The sequence below is a fragment of the Aphelocoma coerulescens genome, chromosome 8 (assembly GCF_041296385.1).
Source record: "Aphelocoma coerulescens isolate FSJ_1873_10779 chromosome 8, UR_Acoe_1.0, whole genome shotgun sequence".
In the NCBI taxonomy this organism is placed as follows: Eukaryota; Metazoa; Chordata; class Aves; order Passeriformes; family Corvidae; genus Aphelocoma; species Aphelocoma coerulescens.
The window spans coordinates 22,121,411-22,139,401 of NC_091022.1; the positions used below are offsets into that span (position 1 = coordinate 22,121,411).

The 17,991-nt window shown below is 46.2% G+C and overlaps 1 protein-coding gene across 9 annotated transcripts in view; it reads left to right on the top strand.

The window, feature by feature from the left end:
- Positions 1-17,991, top strand: part of SZT2 (SZT2 subunit of KICSTOR complex) — a 54,678-nt gene that overhangs the window by 4,417 nt on the left and 32,270 nt on the right. For all 9 annotated transcript variants that reach the window (XM_069023135.1, XM_069023137.1, XM_069023138.1 and 6 more), the window contains exons 6-21: positions 776-935; positions 1,425-1,531; positions 1,714-1,924; positions 2,956-3,126; positions 8,233-8,464; positions 9,131-9,260; positions 10,475-10,617; positions 11,247-11,399; positions 11,752-11,866; positions 14,377-14,582; positions 14,975-15,199; positions 15,619-15,697; positions 16,024-16,121; positions 16,387-16,555; positions 17,037-17,151; positions 17,655-17,768. In XM_069023135.1, coding sequence (XP_068879236.1) covers positions 776-935; positions 1,425-1,531; positions 1,714-1,924; positions 2,956-3,126; positions 8,233-8,464; positions 9,131-9,260; positions 10,475-10,617; positions 11,247-11,399; positions 11,752-11,866; positions 14,377-14,582; positions 14,975-15,199; positions 15,619-15,697; positions 16,024-16,121; positions 16,387-16,555; positions 17,037-17,151; positions 17,655-17,768 — 2,428 coding nt within the window. The remainder of the gene's footprint in view (positions 1-775; positions 936-1,424; positions 1,532-1,713; positions 1,925-2,955; positions 3,127-8,232; positions 8,465-9,130; positions 9,261-10,474; positions 10,618-11,246; positions 11,400-11,751; positions 11,867-14,376; positions 14,583-14,974; positions 15,200-15,618; positions 15,698-16,023; positions 16,122-16,386; positions 16,556-17,036; positions 17,152-17,654; positions 17,769-17,991) is intronic.

Here is a 17,991-nt window from a genome sequence, read left to right on the forward strand (position 1 = left end):
TCTTTTCCCAACTCCAATTGTCTGTAGCTTTGCAGAGGGGGGGTCTCAGCCATTCTCTGCATTAGCAGTAAAAATGAAGCAATATTTTATTACAGGGTTGAACTGCCAGAGCCTTATGGGGATTAAGGGACTATGAATACAGTAGGTTTCTCACTGGTGTAATTATACAAATTCCAGGCTTTGCCTAGGGGATATTTTTCATAGAAGATGTGGGAGAAGCCTACCTGCATTTGTTTATATCAACACTGCATAACAAGGGCCATTTGAATTAAATGCATAGGCACTAGACTTAGTCCTTGTGAGGCTTCTTTCCCCCTCTGCTGCAGAGCTTCACGAGTGGTAGCTGTCTCTGCATCTCCAGTGTTTCTGGGCTGAATAGAGTAGATTAAGGAGATACTGAATAGCTGCAGCTTCTAAATGGCAAGGGGAGAAAGAGGTGTTCGCCATCTCTTTAACTGGGAACTGCTTTGCTCCACAGAGGAGTTTTAGTGACCCTGAAGTGTCTCATATCTCCCCTTCTGTGAGAAATCAGCTTAGAATAAAGCTCTGAGCATGCTGTGCCTCCACCTTCAAGCAGCCTTGCCCAGCTGTTCGAAGCAGCCCAAGTGACCAGGATTTTAAGAGCACCTGGAAGTTAAAGCTACAAATGGAGTCTGCTGTGGTGCTCCAGAGTACCATGGGACTGCCAGACTGAAGGTGTTTGGAAGAGCGAGAACTAGGGCTAGGCTGAAATCTGCCCCATGGGGCCTTGCGGGTTTTTTTTAAACTTTTCCAGGTGGATTTATCCCCCCTGAGCCAAGAGAGCCCTGGTGACGTGCAGGAGTCATCTGGGAGGAAGCCCAGCGTGTCTGTTGTCACTGCTGACGTTGGCCTGGTCAGCATGGTCCGGCAAGGGATCCTGGCCCTGCAGCTGCTGCCCTCCAACTCCAGCGCAGGTTGGCTGCGTCCTCGGGGTTAAGGTTTGCCCAGTTGTTTGCAAAGGGCTGTATTGCTCCTGCCGTAGGCTGAGGTTAATTTCGTAAGGACTGGTGTGTGCATGGACCCTTCTCTTAGGGATGAAATTTCACCAGAGCCTTTTACTCTGCTTTCTGGGGGCAAATTCTGGTGGTGGGAATGGGGAGGACAACACTGTGCCAGGGGCCATGTGCCATGTGCCATGTGTCAGCGTCGGGGAGTTTGTGAGGCAGTGCAACTGTGACTGTTGCTCAGGGCAGCCTGGGGTGTGAAGAGCTGTGCCCTTTCTGTGTGCTCTGCTGTACCTAATCAGGATGTTTGCCAGCTCCATAATGCTTTGGAAGCTCTAAACCAGCCTCAGGATTTTCCTTCTACTTTTGCCCTGCCTAAGCTTTGTCCCTGGTGAATTTACTGGGAGAATGATAACTGTTTGAGATGGAAGATGCACTAAGATGCTGCCTTGTTTACAGGTATTATAATAATTACGGATGGTGTGACCAGTGTCCCTGACGTGGCTGTGTGCGAGACTTTACTCAACCAGCTGCGCAGTGGCACAGTGGCCTGCTCCTTTGTGCAGGTATGTCTGCTGCTACCTGGGAGTGTGGGTACCAGAGGGAGGCAGGTGGATTGGTGGTGATGGCATTCACCTCCAGAGGAGAAGTGGGGGCCTTCTCTGCCTGTTTGAATCCTTTACCAATCATCTGCCTTGTCCTCAGCGCTGCTGTTGTTGCTCAGGTGTCTCCTTTATCCATCCCATAGGTGGGCGGTGTCTACTCCTATGACTGCAGCTTTGGCCACGTTCCCAATGTGGAACTGATGAAATTCATCGCCATGGCCACTTTTGGTGCTTACCTCTCCACGTGCCCTGAGCTGGATCCCCTGAGCCTGGATCTGAATGTGTATCACAAGGCATTTCTACTGTACTCCTTTCTGCGTACTGGGGAGTCCCTGAATCCAGAATATTATTGTGGTGAGGAATGTGCATGTCTTTCTTCCAGTAGATGGGTGTCTTAAAGCACCTCTCTTTGGGGTGACTCCCCAGGCTTGGTTATGCTGATACTGTCCATTGTCATGCCTTCTGTAGGCTCTGGGCACAGTTGGTCATCCCCTCCTGGTTCCAGGAATTGGGTGGACCAGGGAAAAATAATGCCCCATTTTCCACCATTCCCCTGATTTAGCAATCTGCAGTTAGGCCCACTGTGCTGGGACTTGGAGGGGGTCAGAAGCACTTGCCCACCCTTCCGTGCACCCTGGCTAGCTCGCAGGCAGGAATGTTCTGGAGAGCTTGTCCTAACAGGGCTTGCAGATGGCAGTTTGCATTGAAAAACTAGACCCCTGAGAACTGTCCCAAATGCCTCTCCTGGTTTTTCTTGTTTTGTGACTATTAGTGACTGAGAGTGTCAGGAGAGATTAGTTTAGTTACCATAAAACATGGAAACACCCTTTCATGTCCCAGCGATATGCTGGTGCCATCTGCGTTCTGTAACTTGGCAGCAGAAGCCACATAAACTGGCAAGTTTGAAGAGAGCTAGCTTGGGACTTGGAAATGCTGAATCTTAAAAAGATCAGCTGTTAGTGGTTTAAGCTCAAGTCTTCCACATCCCAATACCTTTTAAAAAGCACCCAGGAACTTAAAGTTTTCCAGGGAAATCGGTAAAGCCCCAACGCTTGCTGTGTGACTGTTGAAACAGATGTGCAGTTTCTGCCTGTCCAGGCTGGATGTGGAATTCCAATGTGTGTCTTGTCACAAAAGCTGTCCCAGAGGAAGCAGTGCCTGTCACCCCACCCTGTCCCTTTCCCAGGCCTTTTGGCCACACTGATGAACCTGTTTGCTGTATTGCAGAATCAGGAGTGGGTGTAAATGGTGCCTGAAGGATGTACTGTTCTTCAGGCCAGTGAGTGTTCCCTGGCAGCTTTTTTAAAGCTCTTGGGGAGGCCTGTTGCTGCATGATGGGGCTCAGGGGAGCTGCTCCCTCACAAACCCATCCCTGCCATTTGCAGTGTCCCAGCACAGGCTGTTCAATGAACACCTGGTGTCTGCAAGCAGCAACCCTGCGCTGGCGATGCGGAGGAAGAAGCACACGGAGAAGGAGGTGCACGCCGACCTCGTGAGCATTGTTTCGGTCCGGCTGCGCGAGGGCTACAGCATCCGTGAGGTCAACATCACCAAAGGTGACTCTGCTGCCTTAAGGGCTGGAGACTCAGATAGGACTCTGTTCTCAGCTGCTTAGAGGAAAGCACAGCATCTGCCATCTCAGCAGAGTGGTGGTATTGTGGAGGAAGGAGCCATTTTCCCCAAATTCTGTTTTCACAAATAATTGCCTGCTGCATGGCTGCCCAATATTGTGTGGTTATGCACTTGCCAGGCTTGCTCTCTGTGGTTGTGCCTGGGGAGAGACAGCCAGTGAAGCACTGTATCTTGGAAATGATTCCCCACAATTGCAGAGAAACTAGTGACAGAACTGGGGTTTGCAGAGTTTTTTGGGATTTCATCTATATTTCTCTTTTTTTTCATCCCTTTCTAGTTCTTTGCTAGATGCGCTCCAAAATACTAACACAAAGTTGAGCCCTTTGGTACAACAGGCTTAATGCCTCCAAACTATAGTCTTCCAAAGGAAGAAATTGGGTGAAACAAGGATATTGTTAGGTGAAAATGTCAGATCAGTCAGGACCGTGATCAATTCTAGAAGACCATAAAACCTTCCAGTGATCCTGTTCTCTTACCTGACTCGCTAGACATGGCACCTGGAGGGTGAGAACTAGCTACTGACTAGGGACCTTGAGGGGTTTGATTATCCTAAGGAGGGCCAGTAAATCCTACCTAAATTTCCATCTCCAGCTGTGACTAGTGCTAGTACTTTGACCGAAGGGGAGATGAAAAAATCCAAATGCAAGCTTATTAGGACACAGAATGTGTTTTACATCAGAGAATCAAAGTCTGTGATCTCCAAAACCATTCCAAACTTGCCATGTGATGTTTTCTGTGAATTTACTGTGGTCTGCCTGAAAAACATGTAAATACCTTCTGCCACTGCTCTGGTTGGAAAACCGTCCCAGAGCTTCATTGCTCTTTCTCTGGCTTCCTTTCTAAACTCCCTGAGACCAAATTCGACCTGTGTGACTATTATTTTTAATTAAGTTTATCCGCCTTCTCTGACTTCCACAAACATATTAAAGGGCATCTTTCTCCTTGTAACCTACCTTTTGGCAGGTTAATATTAAGCAAGCTAGTATTTCACCTTTATTTTGTAAGGGCAGGCTTTCTGTTTTGTTTATTCAGGTTAATAGCTCTATTTTTTTTCCCCTTAAGCTGTTTTCCTTTCAGTTTGATCTCATGTTTCTCAAAACAGTTGATAAGAGTGTTTTAAGTGTAGTTTTATCAGTGCCTTATTCAGCAGTGTTAACACTTCCCTGCTTCTGAAGTGAAATAACAAATCTGATAGACTGGGAATCATGTGAACTTTCTCCATGACTGTATTGCAGAAATCCCTGAATCTTTCATGCACCTTTTCTTTCAACTGATGAGTCCTTGGGGGTGTTCTGTTGGGTTTTGTTTGTTTAGTAGTCCCTACATGTGCTGTCCTTCACATGATAGTACTCTTAAGTTCATCTTGCTCAGTTCACCTCCCTGTTCCTCTGTGATGCCTGGGAATTGAAGTTCTTTTGCCTTGATGCATCTTACAAACTGAATGGATCTAAATCACCTTTTTTGGGGGGAAGATTGCTAGGTGGGATAATTAGGTGGGATAATTTCTAAAGTTGGTCTTCCAGGAATCTCCCTAATTTCTTGTTTCAGGAATTTTCTGTTAAAAGTAAGTGTCTGCTAAGTTTTCCCGGTGAGACAGCCATTCTAGTAATGTCTGCAGATTGCTTTCACTAATGTAGGTGTGCCATGAGATTACTTCCCTTAAATCCAGGCAGATCAGATCCATTGCACTCTCCTTGTTTAGGAGTGTCTGTGAAACAGTGTGACAAGTCCGTTCGTGTCCACACTCAGTGTCTTTTAAAATTCTTCTGTGCACAAGCTCACTTACAACTTGCACAGTGCTGGATAAAAAGCCTTTCTCTTTAATCTGGCAGCAATGCTGAAGTGCTTTTGGTGACTGTGTAGTCCTATACAAAAATGCTGGAAGAGCATTCACCAGGTATGAATCATTCAAAAAGCAGTCAGACAAGTTCACTTTGTATTTTTTTTGCACAAAGGTATAGCTACAACCTCTGGCTCAGGATATTGTAAAGCAGTGAATTCCTGCACTCTGGAGGAATGTATTAGAAATATCACAACATGTTACCATGCTCCCTGCATTTTCCTCCAGGTATTTGCCTACTGGCTTTTACTCCTTGGAGTGCTAAATGGATTGGTCTCCCATTTTTACAAGAGCAGAGAGCAGAAGAGCAGCTGCTGGGTCAGAGTTACCTTCTGTGGTGAATAGCTGTGGGCAGGTGCACAGGGAGGAGTAAGAGCAGGATAAACATACAGGATGATAATCTCTATTCTGCTTTCCTTTTTTCTTCCTTTGAGCCCTCTCTAGCTCTTTGTGGCTCAGGGGCTCCTTGAGCCAGAAATACTTTCTGTGTATTTTTTAGAAGAATTTGAAATTGAAATGTCAGAGGTATCAGAAATATAGAGTGTACTTCTATGCAACCTTCAGACTAGTAGCAGATAATGTTACTTAATACTTTGGAAAGGCTAAATGCTCTGGGGAGTTGCTTAAAAATTTGCTGAGCTAACATGTAAAAGTAGAGTTGAGAAATGATTAAGACATTTAGACATTTAGCACTGCCTTTGCTAAGGAAAAGCATGTTTGCCTAATCAGGGCTCTCTGAGCCATTCTACAGAGAAGTGGATAACAAAGAACAGTTAATTAACCTGGATTGCCAACACTTGCCAATTAAAGGCTGGTAAGGAGCCAGCTGGCTGTGAAGTGAGAGGAAAAAAGTGCAGTTGTGGACTTTGACACTGTCGCTTTTCTCCTTCACTTTACCAAAGACAAAATAGATTAAATAGCTAGCTTTGTGCTCAGAGTTGCCTGTAGATGTTGTTTGTGATATTTATAAGTGTTCTGGTTACCCTCACTATTTGATTTTTATATATTTAGGTATTTAGGAGGCAGCTTGGTTAGTTAGGAATGCAGAAGTACTTGTGAAAGGAAAAGGATTGGAAAGTATGGAAGGAAAAGAAGCTTCAGGGCCATGGTGCATAATTGAGTCCAGCTCTTTTACTTTCTGGAACACTGTCAGGGGATCTCCCTCTGTAGCAAAAAAAAAATTCTCACCATTTTGTGTTGAGGGCAGCCTGGAGGATGGTTTTCAAAACATCATCTTCCTCTGTGAATCAGTCCAGCACCAAAAATGGCTGGGCACTAGCTGGCCAGTGAGAATGGCTATTCTCTAGCGACAGGAATCGGGAAGACAAAGTGAGTTTTCTAAAAAAACAGAGTTGGACTTTGTGAAGGAAATCAAAGTAGGAAGAATTTTATTAGCTATAAAGTCAGGAACAAAAAGAGATTACTTTGCAGTAAGAAAAAGCTGAAGATTCATCTACGTGTAACTTCAAACTAAGTAAATATTTTGCCAGTGTTTTTAGTTTTGCTTGTGTGGGATCATAGGAGTGAAGCCAGGATGACTAATGGAAACAGAGGTGAAAATTGGAAATATTTTCATTTATGATCTAAGCAAAAATGTGGGAATTTACTTATCATGTTTTCTGTTGACGAAGTAGAAAGGCTTTATTATGAGAACAAAAATATTGTGCAGAAAGCAGTGGATGAGCCCTAAAGCAATAAGAGTGAGGTGGCAGTATGAAATAAAAAGAGATGAATTTATAAATTCTTGTTTAGCCTCTCTGATAAACTAGACAATCTTCATAGGAAACAACAGATGGTGCAATCCTGGCAAGTGCAATTATAATAACACAAACCATCCATTGTATAAAATATTAGTGACCTGAAATAAAATCCTACTAATCCCCCAGATGAAGTACAGGTAAAATACAGTATACACTTCTGATCATCTTTTTTTAAGAAAGGTGAGTTCTTAATGTATAGGAAGGTCTGGGTCTGTTAAGGGGAATGAATGTTCTGTCACAGTAACAGCTGAAACTGAGTAAGGATTTATTGGTAGTGCACACTCCCTGTCAATGTTATGGAAATAAAAGCTTCTCAGAATAAAAATGATTTAATCAAAAGAACAACCAAGCATGAATTTGGCATGTACTCTGTAAGGTTTCTTCTAAACATTGATGGGGGAAGAGTGCTCTGAGGGAACCTCCCAGCAGGGACCGTGAGAGCAAAAAGATGGCTTTAAAGTGGAGCTCAATCAGCCTGTGAAGGGGATGACATGATGTGCCTCTGACAGCAGCAAATGCAACTCTGCAGGAAACAGAGCATCCAGGCTGATGATCTGTCCAGAAGGTTTCCAGCACATCCAATCACTTATCACACAAACGCTGCAAGTCTGGCAAAGTACAGAGCCAGATGGACATAGAATAGATGATCGAGCAGCTGAAATCGCAGCGTGGTCATGTGTTTCCCTGGGATGTTTCAGTACAAATACACATGCACAGTCAGCAGGAGTGGGACAGGTCTCTGCTCTTTTGGCTCAGCGAGGCCTGCTGTCAGGTGTTAGTGTTAATCTTATTAGACAGGTTTGCTGAAAGGAAAAGGTAAAAATGTACAGGTTGAAGAATAGGTGAATATTCATTCTTAACAACTTTGGGAAGAGAATGTAAACGTGGTGAGAAGCTTTGAAGACTGAAGTTCTAGATTTCATGAAATACAGTCTGTGCAGGATGAATAGAGATTAATTCAAGAATTAGGCCTCACCTTCCAGGTTGTTTATGATCTGTGTCCGTCAGATGGCTGTGTTTCTGCAATGGGACGGATTAACTCTGTGCAGTGTGGATGACAAAACTTTACAGTTTAATGGCCCTGCTCATCTGTGCAAAGCAGTAGTTTTCTTGGAAACAAAGATGAGGTTGTGAAGAAGAGAGCCCATTGCAAATGTCAGCTCTTCCTCTGAGTTTCAGATTCCTTCCCTAGTGCAGGTATTACATGTACACTTAAAGAATTGAGAACTCTTCACCAAACACCTCAGTGCAAGCAAAGCCTCCGTTAAGTGAGGAGAGAGAGTGACTTCAGCTAAAGCAAACAGTTGTTAGATCACTTTGTTCCCCTCAGTAATCAAACGATCTCATGGTACTCATGAATCTCTGGTCAGAGGTGAAGCTCAGATGTGTATGGAGCAAACACCTGAACTTGCTCTTCTGCTCCCATGCAGGTGGGTCTCAGCTGGAGGTGAAACTGGTGCTGCTTTGGAAGCATAACATGAGGATTGAGTACTTAGCCGTGACACCTTGGCCCCTGGACCCATCAAAACGCAGCACTTGGGTGGAAGTGACAATGGAGGGAAGCTATGACATTTTGCATGACATCAGTTGCACCATGAGGAAGCCTATCACCAGTCTGTACCGCACCACAGTCATCCGGCGCTTCTGGAACACCTTGCAGAGGTGAGCTGGACCATGCCCAGCAGTTTCCAGTGCCCAGTGTAAACAAGTAATTCCTTCCTTGGCATGAGGCTTTTGCAGGTGGCCATCCCAACCCAGGGTTCAGAAGGAATGTGCTCTGAGGAGAGGACATGACTGGTAACAAACTTGTTGTCTAGCCAAGGAAAAGACTCAAACTGGTCTGTGATCTAGTTTGTAAGGATGCTTCAGGGTGATGGTGTGGCTGCTCCTGAATCTGGATCCTGGATGCAAACCTTACCTCTGACTGCCATCCCATGGAGGTCATGTGTTCTTACAGCACACCCATGCAGCTGTGCTGTGTGGTCACACTGGGAGCAGCAAACACATCACACATCTCTGGGGCTGAAGTGCCTGGGGTCATAAACATTTCCCGGCCAGGGTGACTGTTACATCCAACTATTTGGCAGATTCCTTTTCTAGCACTTCATTTCCAACTCTGTGCATCCTCTGTGTGGATGAGGCTGCTACACCGAAGCCCCTTTAACACACTGTACTTGGGCATGGAGTTCCAGCATTTCCCAAGGAAGCTCTGTTGGTGTAGATGGGCTCCCAGTACATAGGGCATGCTGTGTGTGCAAGCTCTGTGCTGACTGGGGCAGCAAGGGCGAGAGCACAGGCTTTTGTGGCTAACTGCCTCTTCTTTTATAGCATCAACCAGACAGATCAGATGCTGGTACATCTGCAGTCTTTTGACACAGTCCCAGAACACTTTACCATTCCTGAGAGCACCAAGAATGGGGTGCCCCTGTTCTACATCCCCCCAGGATCCACCACTCCGGTATGTTCCCTCTCTCTCTAATGTGGGACAGGTTGTCTCCCCTGCCTGTTCTTGTACTCAGGCTTCATCTCTTGCTCATTTTGTCTTCATCTTATCCTGCTGAGTCAGAGAGTTCGGGTGTGGTACAGTCAACATCCCATGCCATGCATTTCCCCCTCTGAGACATCACCCTATGTCTCCATTGATGCAGCTACAGCTCTAAGCCCAACAGCGAGTCTCCTAAGTGTGCTCTAAACCCTTCTGTAGTGCTGTGATGTGTGAGACCAATGGGAAGGCTGACACGCTTGTTTTTGCTGTGCTTTTTCGTGGACACCCCATAGGCCTGGAGTTGCTGCTGGCAGTGCAACCACTGCCCTGGAGATGTAGCTCAGTACTGTCAGGTGAAGATACACGATGTGCTGAATAGTTGTTTAATAGGCTCATTGCTCTGAGCACTCATGTGGAAGGTGCAAGAGAGATACTTGCCATCTGCACAGCAGAAACGAAACAAAATATGAGCTAATAGTTTCCACTGCAAAATTCAAACTCATTGAAGCTCACTAAGCAGAAGAGCCAGCATATTATCTGTTCCCTGCTACCAGTGTCTTTGGCATAGATGGAAGAGGACTAGCAGATATTAAAGTTAGGGATGCATTAATTTCAGAGAATTATTCCTTTTGTTTTACTGTTTAAGTCCTTATTTAGATTTGCCTAGTGCATTTTCCCTGTGTAGGGTTATGTATCCTAAAGTATATCTGGAACATCCCATCTTGTGGCTAACCACCACTGTATTTCTATGTCAGCAGTGTTGCTATAGTTGGTGGAATCAGTGTCACCTTACAAACCTCTTAGAGTTGCCCAATGCCACCCATTCTGGCACCCTATTTGCCTGAGCACTCTCAGATGAGTAATCTCAGTGTTTAATTACTTTGCTGACACAAGCCATATATCCCCCTCTCAGTCAGAAGGCACACAGTTACATATGCCATCTTTTTTGTAGTTGATTTACTTGATGCTAAGTAGTTAAATTCCTAATTATCTTGACATTTCAGGAGCCTAATTTATTTTTGCTTACGCTGTACTGCATTTCAATGTGAGCAGACTTACTCTGTTCAGAGGAAATTACCCAAAGCCAGGGATGTGGCCTTCTTGGCCTACAACAGCTCAGCTGCTAGAGAAATTCTTTCTCTGAGTAGAGCACTTTCATGCTGAATATTGTCCTGTCATTTTCTCAGGTGTTATCTCTGCAGCACAGTGGGTCTGACTCAAGCCATTCCCAATTTGCCTCCTACTGGAAGCCTATCCTTTCCATGGATGCCAACTTCTGGCAGAGATGGCTACACATGCATCGTATAGTCATCCTTCTGGAGCATGACACGTATGTAATGGTCAGGGCTGAGCTCATGTGCACACTGTGGGCCAGCCTAGGAAAGCAGGGTGTCCAGTTCAGCCCAGCTGAGGAGTTGCAGCTCTTTTGCAGGTGCCTATGGCCAAGGGAAGGGTTTCACTAGTGGAGCCTGATGGATGCTGAAGGTTTGTTTATCTGAGAGGGACAGTAGGTTAAGAAGTCATCTTTGTTGAGAGTGGGAAGATAAATTGTTTCTCAGATCCCTCTTGAATTTTGATTTCCTGATTGCAGGGGGTATGGGACCATTCATTTGGGAGCTAACCCACATGCTTTTGTTTGCTGCTGGAAAATGTCTTTCCCAAAAGCACTGCCTACCTGAGGCTGGTCCTAGTTACAGAGTTATGTGAATAATAGTCATCTATTGCATGGAGGGAGATGGCATACAAGGGATGTGCTTTCTGTGGTGTGGAGATTCCAGTGCACTCAGGGAGTGTGGCTCTCTCCACTGTGAGATTAGGGAAGGTGCTTGTTTGTTGGCTGCTGTGGAGGAAAAAGGCTGATAGACCAGTCAGAGTAGGATGGATCCAGCAAAGCCTCTGTGGGTTTTGGGGGAAGAAGAGAAACTGCAGCTCTGAAATGACTTTCTGCCCACCCTGCAGGCCTGTGCCCAAGCACCTGCACACGCCGGGCAACAACGGCCGCTACAGCACCATCCAGTGCCGCATCTCCCACTCGGCGCTCACGTCCCTGCTGCGGGACTGGAGCAGCTTTGTGCTGGTGGAGGGCTACTCCTACGTCAAGCTGATCCATGGGTGAGTGGCTCTGACACAGTGCCATGTGGGGAATCAGGCGTGTGGCCAGACCAAGAATCTGGTTAGACCAGTATGTGGTGATGGGCCTGAAGCAGATGTTTACAGGAGAGGAGGAGAGCTAGACAAGGGAGTATGAAATCCTGCAGTTTCTGAACTGTTCCATTGTGTTCCAGGCACAGCCCAGAGGGAGAGGGAAGCCAGCTAGGGTGGTTTCTGCATGCTAGAACTGATATGTGGTACTGTGAAGTTGTGTGGGCTGTTTGCCTCTGTGGAGCAGACCTCTGCTTGGTCTGGCATGATAGAGCAGCAAGATCCATGCCATTTCAGCCTTGTCCTAATCCCTCCTCCCTAGGTCTGAGGATCTTACCCCTTCCTCGTTCTATGTGGTACGAATCATCTCCAAAGCTCCCTGCATGGTTCTCCGGCTGGGGTTCCCCATTGGCACACCTGCACAGGCCAGGAACAAGGTGAGAGCTGGCTGTCTTCTGAATGTGGAAACGGTGGGTAGATCACAGGCAACACTGGGCAGCTACCCTCTAATAAGTAACTACTGTGTTAAGGCTTAGATGGGTTTGAATCTGTTGTAACAGAAAGGGTCAGTTGGGACAAACTTTCTTTGTTAAGTCTATGAAAGATCTAAACCCAAAGACTCGAGGATCAATAGCATAGCTGGTCACATGGATGTTTTTCCCACTGCTTAATTAAACTGTGGGGCTTGAAATGACTCAAAGGTTATCTAGTCTATCCTTCTGGCCAAAGCACAATCAATACCATCTGTAAAGAACAGCAGATACTTGTCTGACTCATCTGCAGAGACCTCTGTGATAGATGTGCTACACGTTCCCTGGGCTGTCTCTTCCAGTACATGTATATTGAATCTCTTGGGCAGGGAGGAAGTTAATAGTTAAAATGCAAACAATGCCCCACATAAGCAGTACAGGGAGAGAAAAAAAATTAGTACCTAGGAAATGTTTTCAGGATAAAAGTCTGCCAGAAAGACTTTTAATAACCTTTTTGTATCAAAAGAAATGGGCTGCCCCAGTCAGATGCAGAAGGTGGAGTTTACCACCAGTTACAATGGCTGAGACAAGTCTAAGTGTTCCTAGTTAAAGCATAAGTATGAGAAAGATGCCCTGCTATTAAACTGTGTGAACTTTTTAATATGAACAAGAAGTTTATCATTAAATCTAGGTCTTTTATCTTCATGAAAGAAATCTTTGGTTTGTCTAACTTAGGTTTAGTGTTAGAGATTAGTCTGAGGAGAAGCTGACAAACATGGGAAGGACCATCTCTTTCTGAGATAATGAACCCAGATAATACTAAAGGTTCTGGCACTCTGGCAGATCTGCCCTTTTATGTCTTTAGGGGATCCAGGACTTGGGCACTGGTTGCTGGGCCAACATGTGGGCTTAGTAATGCCAAGTGAAAGGTTTTTGTGAAGGAGTTCCCTCTGGCAGGTACAAATCATTATCTATTTCATGTAGAAGGTGTGAGACAAGTGCCATACCCAGCAGCTGTGGACAAGCTTCAGGTCATTGCAGGAGGAGCTGTATGTAGGTCATAAATTGTATCATCCACAATATTTTTTTTTTTTTGCCTGCCGTAGGGCTGATTAACTACCCAGTGTGGAGGATGGCAGTAGGACTTAGCCTGCTTTGTTTAAGGAAAAGAGGTTTTTGTGCTGAGCAATTCAAATTTCCAATGCTGAAGGGAAGGAAAGCAACTCATACAGTTGACTTTCAGAAAGCTTTAGGTGAGACTGTGTAGGGCACAAGTGTAGAACTGTAGGAATGAGGTGTCATAAAACAGAAACTGGCTTGGAGAACAAAGTGAGGAAATTGAAAAAGTGCTCTGTTTCATCACAGCAGAAGCTGTTTGTGATTTTCCCAATCTTTTTTTCTAGTCAAAGGATAGGGAATTCATTTGCAGAAAGGTAACAGGTACTGAGCTGGGGAAATGTGCAGGTGGCACAAAGCTATTTCAACCTTTGTGCTTTGGTGACACGTAAGCAGCACAATGGTGACTGGAGGGCAGTATGGATAACTGCAAAACAGGGATTTGAGAGCTTAAACACAGTTAGTGATTCTGTGATATCAATATGAAACCACAAAGGGGTCCCAAGTGGCAGGATAGTGCAGGAAAGAGCTCTTGTTTAACATTTGGGTTTGGGGACATTCCTTTCCTTGAAAAAGACATAGTAATGATGGGAAAAGTTACTGAAATAATTAGTGCTGAGGAAGATGGAGAGCTGCTGTTCTTCTGTTTGCCTACAATGGTAATAAAAATTGAAAAAAGTTGAACAAAGATCATGGAAGAAACCTAACTGTAGAAATTTCATATAAAACGCTGGGCTATTGTGGGAATCAGATGCTGGCATGGGTAGAACCATATTCAGAGCTGCTAAAAGCTAAAAAGAGTAATCAGGAAGTCATTGTGAAAGTATCTTGGAAAAAGTTAACCTAAAAAATAACCCAGGCTCCTGAAACCTTTTGCCATAAAGGTTTGACAAATGAACACAACAGTGAGGGAATACATAAGACAGAGCCAGACTGTTCCCACAGCTGATATGGACTAGTTTACATTTACTGTGGGCTGTTGAGGAGAGGAGGAGGGAAGAATGAGGGTGGGTGCTTGGACTGTTTCTGTGGAGGAGCTGGCATGCAATTAATTTGTTTTTAATCTGAGTTTTGGAAGGCAACTTCTTCAGCCTTGAAATAGTCTTGGGGGTTTTTTAACGTTCCTTTTGCTTTTAAAAATACTTGCAGTTGTTAAAATAGGGACCAAAGAGCCTTGTGTCATCTTGATCTTGGTCTTGCTAGTGCCTCAGAAGTAAAATGACCTTTAACTTCTGCTCTTCTGTGTATTCAAGGAGTGTTGTATTCCTTTTGGTCAAGCTCTTGTTCTAGACACTTACTTTGAGTAGTTTATGTCTCCAGGCAAAGTTGCTCATGTTTACCTTTTGCTTTTGCCATGACAGATAGTGGAAGACTTACGGGACCGAATCTTGCAGCTGCGCTTTCCCCACAGGGTTCAGAGCAAGGAGGCAACTCCAAAAGCAAAGAGGAAAATGTTGGGCAGTAGTTCTCCCTCCAAATCTCCACCTGTGGCTGGGGCCCAGTCAGCCCTCTCAGACAGACCCTGCCTTGTTGTGCTGCACAAACCATTGGAGAAGCTGCTTATCAGGTAGTGATGGAGTACCAGGCTGTCAGCACAGCCCCCTTACCCTGGGAACTGGAAAAGGGGAAGGTCTGTGCATGGTGCTGTCAGTTGTAGGATGACAGTGCTGTGGATGAAACTGGTGCTTGTTGGGGTGGGTTTGGGTTGCATGGCTGTGAGTTGCAGCAGGGGTTCCTTGTGGACAGAGAGATTTGTCACTCCTAATTAAATATGATATAGAAGTAAATTTAGTTACTGCTGTCTGAGCAGGATCCTGTGCTGGGCCAGCCATGTTCTGCTGCTGGAAGACGCTGTCCTGGGCCCAGCAAGTGGGTTGTGAATCCAGATAGCTCTGACTCTGAACAGAAAAAAAATACATTTTTTCCATCTCAGCATGCCACACTTCTGCCCTCTCCTAGGTATGAGAAGCTGCCTTCTGACTATCGAGCCCCCTTCATTCTCAACCTGGAGCATCCCCCCGTGTCTGGTCCCCTCACCATGGTGGCCAATCGCACTGCCTCTTCAACCCTGGCCTCACTGTCCCGCTACTTCTATCACCAGCGCTGGATCTGGAGTGTCCAGTCAGGGCTGGCACCGGCTGTACCCATCACTGCTGTGGCCCAGCTCCTTTCCACACTCACAGAGTAAGTTGCACACCTGGCAGGGGTCCTTTCTCCAAGCTAGTCATAGGGATACAGGGAAAGAAAGGTGGACCTGAGGCCTTATTATAGGTAACAGTTGAAGCTATGCTGCACAGGGTTTTGGTCCTGTACACAGCTTCTGGAGCCACTTGGGTCAGTGCTTTACCCAGTTCTGCAGCTGTAGTTGAGGAGAATGAGAGTCCTGGAAAACATGCAGAAGGGCAAGAGGTGTTACTGTGCCTGGAGTGTGCTGATCTTCACACAGGCTGTTCTGGCAGTGTTGTATCTCCCCATTCCCTGTGTGTAGCTCCCTGTCTTGGGAAGGACGGTGTTTTGGGGTGAAGGGTACAGTCATTCCTGCATTTAAAGCTTACACTATGGGTGGAGAAGTCCTGCAGGTCTGACTTCCTCTCTGTTGCAAGGGTTCGTCTGTCAGAGGGTTTCCACTTTGCATCCAGTGGGGATGGAATTATCAACATGGTGCTGGAGCTGCCCATACAGGTGAGCCTGGGTTCTGTCCTCCTGTGGACACAGTCCCTCATTGCTGGTTCTGGGTATAGATTCACCTTTCTGTGATAGGATTTATCATCCGCTTCTAGCACACACCCTTGACATGTATAGGGAGAAAGTAAAGCAGCTTGTGGTTTGAGCATTTTTCTGCCTTCATCTGCAGATGAAGAGCTGCTTTGCTGGTAGGGTCATGCTGTGCTGGAGTTCTTGGGGTTGGGACAGGCTTCCTCTTTCCACCACTGCTAGTGGAGCTGGGTGATGGGGCTGTGCTGTGTAAGGGGGTACTGGGTAGGGCTCATGCAGTGTCTCCCCTCCAGATTGATGGCTCGACTGAGAGCAGCAGTGACAGGGAGAAGCACACCTGTGTTGTCCAGTACATCCTCTTCCCGCCCCACTCTACCTCCACCAAGGACAGGTGAGGCCACTGTTCTGCTCCCAAGGAGGGTTGGCAGTGGAGTCACAGCTCCAGGCTTGCCTTTTGCAGTCAGTGTGTGTGGAAAGGAGGGAGGCCTCCACCATCTAGTCGAGATAACCAGTTATCATGGATTGATCGCCAGATTGCTGGGGCTTCGCTTGCCAATCTTGGGTTCCTGTGGCTCCTCTCACAGCTGTGAGAGGAGTTGCAGTGGGCTACTAGCTCTGTGCCATCTCACAGAACTTTCCTTTTGATTTCCCTCCAGCTTTTCCACAGATGATGACAATGATACAGAGGTAGAGGCCATTGAAGTGGACACAGAACTGAACCTGGTCACTGAGTGCTGGGTAGAGCCACAGAGTGGCCATGTCCACAGTACTGCTGAGAACTGGAAGCACCTCCATGGCTTGCCCTACCAGAAAATACCTAAAGCAGTGAGTCCCTGAAAGGGGAGGGGCATGGGCTCTTTTGAGGAGGGAGAAGGCTTTAATGCATCGCAAAACTGCAGGTAAATACTGAGGGCCAGAAGGTATGGGAATGCTGGTCACAGAAGAGTCTGAGACTTCTAAAAGAGGAACTGGCCACTGGCCATAAAAGGTTTCTGGATTGCAGTGCTGTGTATGTGACACTGCTGTGGGATAACTGGGAAAATGCAAATTATTTTGTGAAGAGTCATTCCATTGGAGAGGAGCAAGCTGGACCAGAGCAGGGACTGCAGGTAGTACTGCCAGCACTCCTCCTGAGCAAGGTGGAAACAGGCTAAAGGGCTGGTGGAGAAGGAGGGGGCCATCAGTGAGAATAGGGCAACTCAGGGAACAGGTTTATGGGTGTTCCCTCTCCTTACTTTTAGACTCTTTTCTTCTGCATTTGTGGGTAATAATTCTGCACAAAGTGAGCCTTGACTGCTTATTGCAGCTGTACCCCCGGGACCTTGCGTGCATTGCCACCATGCTGACCTTTGAGTACATCAGCCAGCTGTGCCAGAACAAGGAGTGGGTCTGCCCTCCTTCAGACACCAAAGCTGCTGAAGGTGAGTCCACCATCTATGTCCTAGCAAGCTTGATGGAGCAAAGAAGCAGCTAGGTCTTGAATGTCTCAGGACCTGTAGAAGTTCCTGGAAGCTGGAACAGGTATTTTGACAACTTTGTAGACTTTGATGTCTGTGGGTCACTTTGTTGCACTTACGCTAAGCTGGCAGAGAAATTACTTCATCCTGGGAAGGCCTAAAAAGCGTTGAGGCTTTTCTGCCTAGGCTGGAGAGGTGACAAGGTGACCTTGCTTGAGGGGGGTTGGTCCAGATGACCTTTCCAACATCAACCATTCTGTAATTTTGTGAGAGGAGCTGACTTCAGGAGCAGGTGGAATATGAGCTCATATCTTCAGTAATAGGCCTGGTGTGCCTGAGCAAATGATTTTACAGAAGTTGTAAAGGATGTAAAGAAAGAGCTCCTCTGTTCTCAGTTACAAGTCACAGTTCCCAGAGCAGTTTGTGGGATGTTTGTTTTCTGGTGGTCCTGTTCATCCCTCTTGCAGATCCAGACATGGGGCCTGGCTTTCGAGTGCATGAGATCCCATTCCAGTTCAACCTCATGAAGCTGTTGCCCAGATGCCAGCAGGTGGAAATGTTCTTTCTAATGCTGACAAAAGGTAGGTACCTCTTTACCACCTGCCTCCCCTTGTCCTCCCTCCTATGGGCAGCCTGCTCCACGTGCTTTTCTCCCTGGGCAGCAGCATGTGAGCACTGTCATGCCTCTTTTAGTAGCTTGATGCTGTTCTTCCCAAATCTGCAGCCCCAGGGCTGTCCAGCTATATTGCTGCCTTTCCTGGGATGATAATTTGTAAGAGCTGCTTTTGAAATCCTTAAACCTAG